The 12,618-nt window shown below is 38.4% G+C and overlaps 1 protein-coding gene across 9 annotated transcripts in view; it reads left to right on the top strand.

The window, feature by feature from the left end:
• ANKRD28 (ankyrin repeat domain 28) overlaps positions 1 to 9,030 on the top strand; it is a 210,367-nt gene extending 201,337 nt beyond the window's left edge. For all 9 annotated transcript variants that reach the window (XM_046001800.1, XM_046001798.1, XM_046001799.1 and 6 more), the window contains 2 exons: positions 400 to 491; positions 5,782 to 9,030. In XM_046001800.1, the coding sequence (XP_045857756.1) occupies positions 400 to 491; positions 5,782 to 6,068 (379 nt within the window). In that variant the 3' untranslated portion in view covers positions 6,069 to 9,030. The remainder of the gene's footprint in view (positions 1 to 399; positions 492 to 5,781) is intronic.
• Positions 9,031 to 12,618: the final 3,588 nt, after the last annotated feature.

Below are 12,618 nucleotides of genomic sequence, written 5' to 3'. Positions count from 1 at the left end.
TTCAATTAGTGGGTTTTATTGTATATTCTATTATATGTATTTGCCAACATCATTTTTAAAAACAACTGAAGAATGCAGTTTAGTAAAACCTTCTTAAACATTGAGTCTTAGAAGGAAACAAACAAAAGGTACTGGTAAAGATAGATGGCTCTGGGGGCAGGGGACAGTGCTATGCTTACGCCCATTGGAGGGTTTGGCAGTGCAGTCTGCACTTTGATATTGTTGTCCCCCATTCCCATCTATATTGCCATCAATTTTATATTTCTGGGTCATCACAACTAAGCAAAAATGCCCTTCAACAACCAGAATTGTTATAGAAATGCGTGTGTGTGTGTGTGTGTGTGTACGTACTCGGCCACGCACCTGTGTGTGTACACATGTATTGTTTTTTTCCCCCAGACCTCTGCATGTTGCTGCCCGAAATGGGCTGACAATGGTGGTTCAGGAACTTTTGGGAAAAGGAGCAAGTGTGCTTGCAGTAGATGAAAATGGTAAGTAGTACTGTATTTTTCCTTAACCTATATTTTACTGAAGGTTTTATTTTTCTGTTCATATTTGAAGTGAAATAAATGTGGATATTTTGTGTTGGTTAAAGAGAAGAGCTGAAATTAATATTGAATAGTACCATGTGGCAAAGGGAATAAGGGCAAGAAAAATAAGAAGAGTCTGTATAAGAGATAAACTTCTGAATTTTTTTCATTCATCTTAGTATTCAGAGAATTTTTTCAGTCAGCAAATACTTATCAAGGCCTGGAAGAGCCAGGTTCTTATCTAAAGTTAATCTTCAAGGATGCCTGGGTGGCTCAGTTGGTTAAGCATTTGCCTTGGGTTCAGGTCATGATCCCAAGGTCCTGGGATTGAGTCCTGCATCAGCTCCTTGCTCAGCGGGGAGCCTGCTTCTCCCTCTGCCTGCTACTGCCCCTACTTGTGTTCTCTTTCTCTCTTTGACAAAATCTTGGGGGAATAAAAAAGTAACACTTTGTTTAAATAAATAAAGTTTATGTTCCCACTGTTCACTAGATCCTATCCCCATCCCCTTAAGCCTACTTGAGACTGTCACTTTAGCAGTTCTTTACTGTGTCCTGTAATAAGGACTTTTTGTAGGACCCTTCCTAGATTATTCCCATGTGTATATAAATATTATTTCCCTCATCTTAAAAAATCTTCTATATAAGGGGCACCTGGATGGCTCAGTCAGGGGACGTCGGCTCAGGTCATGATCTTGGGGTCCTGGAATCAAGTTTCCTGTTAATCAGAGAGTCTGCTTCTCCCTCTGCCCCTCCCTTTGGTTTATGCGCACTCTCTCTCGCTCTCTCTCTTAAATAAAATCTTAAACAAAAAAACCTCCCATGAATCTAACTATTCCTGCAAGTACTGCAGAACTCTACCCCGTTGCAGCACAGTTACTCAAGTGTTGACTTAAGGCAGCTGTGCTGCCGCCTTTCCCTCTTTCGTTCTCTTCTGAGACCCCTCACCGAGTCAGACCTTTGCCGCCACCACACTGGTACACTGTCCTCAAGATCACCAGTGATCTCCACAATATTGAGTCATTTCTTAAGTTCTCATTGTACCTGACTTATAAGAATTTGGCACAATTGATTATTCCTTTTTCTTTCTTTCTTTCTTTTTTTTTTTTTTTTTTTTTACAGGAATAAGGGTTTTAATTTAGAATTTAAAATATACAGGAATAAGGGAGTACCTAGGGATGTGAAGGTTGCAGTCTGCCATAGCAAGTGCTCAGTATTTCCCCCAAATAATCTCCATATTGTCCTTTATGCTGCACTGTTACATGGATAAATAGGTACAGATCACTTTAGGTTGGGGTACGATTTGATTTGGTTGGTTTGATTACAGTATCCTTCTGTAGGTGAACCCAGTCTGCCTTCATTCATAAATACCTGGTTCCTTCGATTGATAACTGGGTGAGGGTTTGTAACTTTGCTGTTTTGATGGTTGGATTAAGTAGCCAGATGCCCTGGGACTGAATTTTATTTTTTTATTTTACAATTTTTTAATTGAGGCATAATTAACATGCAACATTAGAGTTTCAGGTATATACTTTATTCTTTGTTAAACTTTGTTTACTTGACTTTTAGGACTTAACACTTTTTTGTTTTTCACCCGGTATTACTAGTTATTCCTTCTCAGTTTCTTTTGTGAAGTTTCTCCCTAACTTCTTAATATTGGAGGACTCTGGGACTTGGTCCTTGGTTCTTTTTGCTTCCCCTATCTGTATCCAGTCCTTTGGTTCTTTGATACAACGTACATGCTGAGAATTTCTGGACTTATATCTCCAGCCCAGACCTCTCAGTCTCTATAGAGATGTGATCCATTTGCAGATCCAGCTGCCTAATTGACCGTACTATGTGGGTATCTAATAAACAGCTCAAACCTAACTCGTCCAGAACTGAATTGACTCTTCTCCTTTCCCTGCCAACCCTATTCTCCCCACGGCTTCCTGATCTCAGTTGATGACAATTCCCATCCTTGTAGTTGTTCAGGACAAAAACCTGGAGTTCTTGACTCCTCTTTCTCATACCCAGTGTACAATCCTTCATATACTACTGATCTGCCTCCAGTAGTTCCATCTTTTCTCTGCTTACCACCCTGGCCTGGATCTTTTTAAAATATGTGACAAGATACCGCTCATTTGAATCTCACTTGACTCACAGTGATCTTCAAGGCCCTTCATGATTAGTCCACTGCCCTGTTTCCTCTCTAACCTCATCTCCTACTCTTTCTTCTCTGCAGTCTGTCATGCCAGCCCCTACACACCAGGGATCTATGTGCATTGTGATCTTTATCCTGGCTACTTTCTCTGCCTGGAACACTCTGTCCTCAAGCAAGTCTTTGAGTAAATTCCTTAACTGTTTCAAATCTTTACTCAAGTTTTATCTTCTTAGTGAAGCCTGTGGTGAATCAATTTATACTACACCTGTTAATAGACCTCTGCCACAGCATTCTCAGTCCTTGTCATCCTGCTCTTTTCTTTCTGCTTTCTTTTTTCCATAAAGCTTACTTCAAATAGATATATTTATATATCTATTTTTATATAATTTTATAAATTATAATTATATATAAAATATTATAATACATATTTATATTTTATATTTATATATTTATATTTAATATATATTTATTATAATATATTATATAATTTATATATCTATTTATATATAATTTTTTATTATGTCAATTGTGTGTCTCCCCCACTAGAATGAATAGAAGCTCCACAGTGCCAGGTAATCTGTATCAGTTGCATTACTGTTATATTCTAAGTGCTTAGGAGAGTGCCTGGACATGATGAGTGATTTGATTGTGCCAGGCTCTGTGCTCAGTTCTGAAGATAGGATGTGTAGAGTAAGACTGGCTACTTCTTTAAATGGAGAGTATAATCAGGCTGTTACAATGCACTGGAAGTGGTTCATTTGGAGTAAATTTAAAATGCTGTGAGAACAGGTAAAAGAGTGTTCAAAGTCTTTCCTACAAGATCAGGGAAGGCATCCCTCCCCCCAAAAAAAAGGGGACCTGTAAGCCAAAATCCAAAGGACAAGTAAGAAAGTGGGGAGAGAGCTTTCTAAGCAGAGAGAGTGACATATTTAGAGATAGACACAGGACACAGTAAATATTGGAGTTGTGCCAGAGCTCTTAGATCAAGTGGCAAAGGATCTGTGCCTTGGGAAGTTAGCAGTTAGTCTGAAGGGGAGAGCAAGATTAGAATGGAAAAACAAATTAACATTTGCAGGTGAGAGAAAGTTGTGACCAGAATTAAGGTAGAGGCACTGGAAATGAAAAGATACAAATGTTTCTAGAGATCTTATGGAGGGAATCATTGGTACTTTGTGAGAGAAGTCTCATACCTCCTGGCTTGGAGTACTGTGTGGATGGAAGTGCCATTGTTTAAGACTGGAAAGTAGGAGTCAGAGCTAGATTCATATGGGGGCATGAGAAAATTTCAGTGGAAGCTCCCAAGTGGATAATGGGACATATGGATCTAGAGACTGAAAGCAAAATCTAGGTTGGACATAAAGATTTGGGAATCATAAGTATGTATAGTCATGAGATCCAAAGAAGTGAATGATATCACCTGTAAGTCCAGACTCACAGAGCTTTAAAAGAAATTTTCATTTTCAGTAAATTTGATTTCTGGAAACAGCTACTCTGAAAATACTCTCTATATATAGAGTAAAATGAGCAGCCTAAAATGCTAACCTTACATGTTTGGCCACATAATGAGACTCTGAATCATTAGCTAGTATTCAGATCTTTGTTGATCATTTTCAATATTTTTTATATTTTTTTCCTTATAAATAAACAAAAGGGATAATATAACAGATGATAATGAAGATCATCTGTGACCACCTGGGTATCTTCTAACACACTTTGCAATGTGAAATAGTAATCAGGACCCAGAGTTGACAGTCATAGCAATATATTTCCATTGATTTTCTGGAGGAAGCAAAATATTTTATACTTGCATGGGATAGATTAGACCCTCATCCTGAGGCAGTTTGCTTCTCTTACTTTTCTCTTTAGCTGACCCTGCCAACTCTATGCAGAGGAGATGAGCCTGCTTTTTGTCATATTCCAACTGTAGAACACTTCTGAGATACTCTTCTCCGCAACCCTTACTCTGATCCAAGGCATTTTGGCCTGTCTAAAGGGTTGTTCTGCCTGCCTGTTCTGCAGTCCAGCAGGCACCCTCAGACTTACAGAAGAACTCTTGAAAGAGCTCTTTCATTTTGAGTAAACAGGGTTTAATTTAAAAATGCACACCCGGGGTGCCTGGGTGGCTCAGTGGGTTGGGCCTCTGCCTTCAGCTCAGGTCATGATCTCAGGGTCCTGGGATTGAGCCCTGCATCGCATTCTCTGCTCAGCAGGGAGCCTGCTTCTCCCCCTCCCTCTGCTGCTCTGCCTGCTTGTGATCTCTCTCTGTGTCAAATAAATAAATAAAATCTTAAATAAATAAATAAACAAATAAACTTGAAGACATTTGCTGCTAGAATTCCATGTGGGGTAATATAAATTTGGCATCATTTGGTGTGCTCTCACCATCTTCTCTCTCACTTCATTTTCAAGACAGGATCTTGTACCAGCCAAGGTACCAAATACTAACTTACTCAGTTTGTTGATACTTTGTATTGCCTTAAGGGTAAAGTCCATCTTCTAAAAGAAAGGAAGAGTTGAAACATTGGTTTTGACTTAGAAGTTTTTAAAGTTTACCAGTTTATCTCCTGTTTTTCTTCAGTGTTCTGGTCCCTAAGAGAAAAGTTGATCAACAGCCAAGTGTCATTGCATTCATTGAACACATATCTTTGAACACCTGCTCAGTGCTTCTTCATGAATCTGTACACATTTAGATTTCTCAGTATGTAAGCACTAAATATAACTACAAATGACTAAGATTCTTCCACCACTCTGAAGCAAGCTTGATCAGTCTAAGGGTTTTTGTTTGTTTGTTTGTTTTAATTCTAGTTCTGTATCTTCTGTGAATTTAGGTGGTTATGGATAAGTTTTGAGATCTTGGAGAAATCATCCATCTCTGGGCCTCAGTTTCCTCTTCTGTAACAATGCACACACACATGCGCACGCACACACACACACACACCCTCCTCCCACCCTAAATTTCTAGGACTTTCTACTGATAGGAAATTTCTGAATCATTCTATTAAACCAATTTATCATAAGCCAAGTAATTTAAACTGTCTAGAACTACAGGCCATTAGGCTTATTTTCTTATCTCCTGATGTTTAATTAGTGAAATTTTATCTTTAATTCTAGGCTATACCCCAGCTTTGGCCTGTGCACCCAACAAGGATGTGGCTGATTGCCTCGCTCTCATTTTGGCCACCATGATGCCTGTCTCGTCAAGTAGCCCTTTATCATCCCTGACTTTCAACGCCATTAACCGTTACACCAACACCTCAAAAACAGTCAGCTTTGAAGCCTTGCCCATCATGAGGAATGAACCTAGCTCCTATTGCAGTTTCAACAACATTGGTGGGGAACAGGAGTACTTATACACCGATGTGGACGAGCTCAATGACTCTGATTCCGAGACCTACTAAGAGACCGAGCCAGAGGTCTGAGTGAGGAGTTCTGACACTAACGCTTCAGATTGTGCTTTTTCAGGAAAAAGGCACTTTCTGATTCACATATAAATGCAACCTAAGAGGGAAGATCGCAGAGTGAGCAAATAAGAGAAATGTGATGACATTAGGGAGAAGAATTTTAAAGGCAAGTTTTGCAAAAGGAACTTCTAGAATCTTGAAATAGACTTGACCAGAGGAAAACACTTTGATGTCAAGTTTCTTTGTGGAATTGTTTAATTTGGTTTTGCAGTGCCTGGAATAATTTGGGACACTGTGCACCCTAATCTGCTTACACAAGCAACACTATTGTAAAAGAAGAGATAAGAACACTAGATTTAAATTTTACCAATAAAACTACAACTAAATTTAAGGGCAATAAAAGATTGATACAGTAGGCATTATGTGCACAGCAAATTGCCAAAGGACCAAGTAACTTAAAAGTTTTTAATAGAATGCCATTTTGTGGAAACCAGAATAGGTGAAATGAGACATTATCTAAACCAAACTTTAATATTTCTGAAAAATGAAGCTGAGATTTGGTTTTAAATGTTGATTTTTTTTTTTAAAGAAAACATCTGAAAGCCTTCGAATACTGTATTAAACCATGAGAGAAAGCAGATGTATTTTTACATATTTTCTTTTACATAAAAATTTTAAAATTCCAACTTTTATAATAATAGAATTAAAAACCAGCTGACTGAGTGCAGTCAGGGTGAAAATACTTGTGATGTAGACATGAGATATATTGAGGTCAGGCCATCGTTGCCCAGTTTTGAATGGTTTAGGTTGAAAATTGAACTATTTTTGTTTGAAAATGTAAAGAATTTCCTAGAAGAAGAAAATGTCATGAAATCAAAAAATAGATTATTTTCACCCTGTTGCAGCTTAAGTGGTCCTGAGGAATGGAGTTTTTGACCTTGCTACTTTGGATGGTACACCTTCATCACTTATGTTAACTTTTGTGCCTCCACAATGGATTGGGGGATTTTTGTTTTCATTGATTAGTGAATAATCAAAAAGGAAAAAAAAATCCCTTGTTATTGATAAGTTAACATCATCGGTCTCTTGGAAGGCATTTCTGTATTGGGTCCTATTCAGATTTAAAGAAGCTACTACTTGGGGGAAAAAAGCAATTGCCTGCTGAATTGGAAAATTGCCTTTCAAATAATAGAGAAAGGCTGACGTTTAGGCTTTTAAATGACAATTTATAAGGTTCTGCTTTTACTGTAACTGTCACTTTCCCAGTAAGAATGATTTCACATATGTAGGGGGTCTTACAGGTCTGGATAAAGTTCCATAAATTTTCACAAAATGATACCCAATTTCATTTTATCCTTTTTGTATTGTGAAACTGGAAACTTTATGACATTGTAAATTTCAGCTGGTTTTTCTGAATATAAAGTGTGAAAACACAGAACAGTATTTTGATCTATTTGATAATTTTGTGGGGTTTTTGAAGAATTAATGAGCATGTACATAGAAATAGCGACTGCTTGAATACTGTATTTACTTGCACTCTTTCAGTACATCAAGATTCCTGTATATTTTAGAGTATAATAAAACACAGATGTGAGTTGTATTTAATGAACAATGTATTTGTATCTGTGCATATTACCTAAAAATCTATAAAGTTTCTAGGGCATTGACTACTAGATTTTAAGCATTTTTTTCTAAAATATTTACAGAAATTATAAATGTAATCCTCCATCTTTTCTTTATAATATAAAGAAGTCATAATGGACCCTTCCTAATTATTAGTGGTAGGAAGGTGAATTTGCATTTTAAAGACGTGGACTACATTTTCTATTGTACCTTTTGAAAAAAAAAAAAAAACTCGAGGATTCTAAAAGTATACATATGTGTGCTTTCTCTTTCCTTTTAGGAATTCTCTTCTGAATTCCCTGAGGGAATTTTCTAGAATCTCAGAATGAAAGAGACCTGAGGTTCATCCAGTCTAACCTCTTAACAAATGCAGGAGTCCCTCTACAAGGGTGATCTTTCCACCTTGAACACTTCCAGTGACTCTACCTCACCAAGCAGTCCATTCAGTTGTTGAGCAGCTCTAACTGTTAGAAAGGTCTTCCTTAGATGGAGTTGAAGCCTCCCTCCCGGTAACTTCTGTCCTTGGGCCCGGGTCTCTGTCCTCCAAGAGAACGCAAAAACTTTGGAAGGATAAATCTCACACCCTCTGCCATGTCTTTTTTACAGGCTGTTTGACTTACCTGCTGAAGTGATTTCCAGAAGGACTCATTAAACACAGATTTACCCATCTAATGAAATCCAAGGTGTAGCTATAAAGTAACAAGCTGTTTTTAACTTATCCTCACACATGGCAGAACTTAAATCTTGCATCACATTATGTAAATGATGCTATTACTGAAAATATTTGTGAGGTGGTTCTTTCAATCGCTTGCCCACTAGGAAATCTGTTTCATTGCTTTGTGATTGCATTTTGTGATAGTCTATCCCCAGCTTGATCAGCCACTTCCTTTGGTCTGCACCTAATGAAGGGAAATTCCAAACTACTGGTCCAAATAGTATTTGAACAGCCCTAGTATTGTTGGAGTACGCACATGGACAACTTCAGTGAATGAACACAGCAGCACAGTAAGTTCCTTTATAGTTACACCTTGTATGTCAAAAGCATTCAGGCCCTGCTCTGTAGTGGTTTTTATACTCAAACAGAACAGAAAAGCCTCTTTGCTTTTTTAACTTCTGCATGAAAGATGACATCTGAAATATCTGATGTGTATTATAGTAATACCAGCTTCTGTTCTAGAACTACTTTGGGGGAAATGGTGGTAATAGCAAATGACCTCCTTTAACAAGACACTCAACTCAAACAGTGCCATTTAGTTCAGGAGCTCTAAGTATAGCTGTCAATTTGGGGTTTAATTTGGCTTATATTGGACCTTTTAAATGAAATAAAGTTTTTTAATGCAATAAATCAAGTGTCTTTCTTTTTTATATGTAAACTTCTTTCTCTTTTAATGTCTAATTAGTATTCCAACGAATTTTTAACCTTTCTTTAAAAACTTGACAGCTTCTCGATAAAAAACTTAAAATTTAGATGAACCTATGTGGGCTCCTCAAATACATTCATTCAACAAATATTTATTGCTTGCCTGCCATATACTAGAGGGTGGGAATGGGCAGAAAGTGAGCCTAGAAATTGTGGTGTCCTCTAGGAGTTACAGTCTCATCATGGAAAGACATACACCTGAAAATAGAAAGTATAAAATTGTAATTGAGGCAGAGATGAACTGCTAAGGAAGGTCAGAGAAAAATGACTTTGGAAAAGATCAGAACAGGCTTCCTGGAAGAGATGACATTTAGGCTGGGCACTGAGGAATGTCAGCTATGCTTTGAGCAGGTGGAGAAAGGGGTAAATACCATCTTAGGTGAAAAGAACAAAATCAGTAGTTTGTAAAATGGGTTGGTGGAAGAGAGAGGATGGAATAGGTGTCAGCATTTAACACTCCAGAGCACCAAAAGACCATGCCAACCTACAAAAGAGCTAATAATACACATGTGCAGAGATGAGATAACACAAGAGAACAAAAAGATATAAATAGGTGACTGGAAGAGCAGGCAAAGAGGACTTTAATAACCTTGCTCAAAATCATCTTACACTGGTAATAATAACTCAGAATGCCTCTAAGTGTTTATCACGTACTGGGTGAGGTTGTAAGTAATTGAAACACATCTCTTAATCCACACAACTATCTGGGAAGATAGGTACTATTAATAGTACCATTTAACAGATGAGGAATGAGGCAGAAAGGTGAAGTAACTTGCCCAAGATCACCTGGCCAGTAACTGTAAAGCCTGGATTTAAATCTGGGCAGTCATTTCCATAGTCCACACTCTCAACCACCTAACAACCTCTAACATGCTTTCTGGTCCTTGTTGAAATTGATACTTTTGAAGTTCGACCACATGCTTTACAACTGAACTATGTAAGTTCCTTTCCGTTTTATTCTCCTAAGTCACTAATATTAGAAGAAACATAAATATGACTACAACAGATCTTTATTGCACATCTGCTAATTACCAGAAAGTGTGCTAGATTCTGGATATGTAGCAGTGAGGGAGACAAGCAGTGAGGGAAGTAACAAGATTTGCCCTTAGGAAAGTCTAAGAGAAAAATGTGTACTATAGTTTCAGTTGCTATTGCTGCCCCAAATCTCAACTTTAATTTATTCTCACTCATGCTTTTGCAGGTTGGCTGGCAGGCTTGGGTCTGCTCCCTCTGTGTTATTCTTCAGACTTGGACTAGACTGCGGAAGTTGTCCAGAACTTCTCCGTGTTGATGACAGAAGCACAAGAAGGCAAGCCTTATCACACAAACACAGTTTATGCTTCTGCGTGCATCACATCTGCTACTACTCCCCTGGCCAGAGCAAACCCTATGGCCAAGCCCGACCTCAATGGGATGGGGCCATTTTGACACTGCGTGTTGGGGAAGGATAGTTTGAGCTCAGTTTCCACATTTCACTTAGCCCTGAAATGATGAGCCAACCAGTCATTGTTTTCAGTTTGTCCATAGGCATTCTTGGGAGTCTTTGCTTTTTGCCTGTTCATTCTTTCTTGTGGTATCCCTTCTCATGTAGGTAGTTAAGATGTGAAACTGGGTAGCAAAAATATATCTTGACTTGGAAAGTTCTTTGACAGTGCAGAACTGATTAGAAGGTATTGGATTTACTCTTTTCCAAAGGTGAAGAATCCACCCTTTCCCTTACCTAAAATTTCACAAGAATGTAGCACCAGTCCCCTCTTGTGTCTTAACTGTGACATCCCTTCCAAACCAGAGCCCAGTCTAATGGAAGATAGAAAGTAAAGCTTGACTAGTGACTACTTCTAAACAAACAAACAAAAAAAAACAAAACGCTGGTCCATAAAGCACTCCAATTGGTCTAGATCATTTCTCCATCTTCCCATCTCCAGCGCCTTTTTTTTTTTTTTTAATATTTTATTTTTAAGTAATCTCTCCACCCAACGTGGGACTCAAAGCCACAACCAAAATCAAGAGTTGCACACTCCACTGACTGAGCCAGCCAGGTGCTCCCCTCCAGCACTTGTAGAAGTCTCCATTTCTCCACTTCATTCCTCATTTTTGTGTCTTCATTTTCTTGGTGGTTTTTTTCTCCTCTTGCCCTTCTCAGGATTTTTATTGGTCTTCTTAACTTAGGACTGAAATACAGGCTGAAATAGTATTTCCTTAATTAGAAAAGCCAGTAATTTTATCTTAACATATTTTTTCCTCTTTTATCCTTCTCTAAACTTTAAGAAAAGTTGCATTTTCTCTTGTAAGACCTATTTGGCCCTTTAGCAAACACTTCTTGAGTACATACCCTGTGACAAGTTCCATATAAATACTGGAACTACACCAGGGATATAGCAGTGAACTTGGTAAGATCCCTGCCATCAGGAAGCTTATGTCTTAGTTGAGGAGACAGACAAAAAAAGATAATGGTAATTACTCTGCAAAGAAAGATTTGTGAGAATAACTGGATAACTATTTGAGATTTTGGTATTTGGGGGAGATCCTTGAGGATAAAGACTGCCTTGCCTGTTTGTACACTAGGGAATTACACAAAAATTCTGACATGAAACACAGATTTTGCTGCGAAGTGGAGGAATGTTAAAGTAACAAACTAATAAAAGCAGGAAAAAATTGAGAGGGTAAGCTAATCCACAAAAGCAAACCTTAGGATTTGCTGAGGTTACCTAACCCAAAAGCATGTCATGGGCCAACCTAGGGATTGGTTGTCATTTGAATAGGAAGAGGTTGTCATTTGATCTGGATTGATTGAAAGTGTTTATTAGATGCCTGCTGGGTCAGCCATCCCCAGTCCATGGCATGTATCTCTTCACCTTCAGCTGGAAACAAAGATGGTACAATGCTTAGGATTGGACAGGTTAGCACTAAGCTCCAAGACTTGAGCTTCATGCCAGCGTAATAGTTGGGCAAGCTCCTCTCCCTCAAAAATGGGAAGTTGGTTCATTTCTGGTACCCAAAATAACAGCAGTGCTATGAGTAACGTTGTTTGGGACCTAGTAGAAATAGTAAAAATGCATTTTTTACTGATGACATGCTTCTTGTTAACCTGCTTTTGAGCCCTTATGTATGCCACAAAGATGTCAGGCCCCAGCACACAGGAGAGAAGAGTTGCCTGTGGTTATGATATTCATTTTAAGAAATGCCAAAATCCAAGAAAATGAATGAAGAAAATTCAAGGGATAGGGACTTCTGGAGAAGAGCTTTGTCTTTATCCACCTGTAGGTACCAATAAATATGTGGGAGCATGAAGGGAAAGGCCATCGATTGTCTGCAGGTAGGTGACTAATAGGAATAGATACTGTAAATGGTCAAATAGCTTTTACCAGCAGATGTCAGTGCAAATGGCAGAGAAAAGAGCTTCTGAGTCTCAGAACAGTGACCTTTGTGGCATTTTAACTTGCTCTAGTGGCATTCCTCATTCCAGCTCTGCAGTAGCCTTGACACCACCACATTCCTGGTGCA

This window comes from Meles meles, chromosome 4 (assembly GCF_922984935.1).
Source record: "Meles meles chromosome 4, mMelMel3.1 paternal haplotype, whole genome shotgun sequence".
Lineage (NCBI taxonomy): Eukaryota > Metazoa > Chordata > Mammalia > Carnivora > Mustelidae > Meles > Meles meles.
This window is presented reverse-complemented; position numbering and strand designations above follow the sequence as displayed.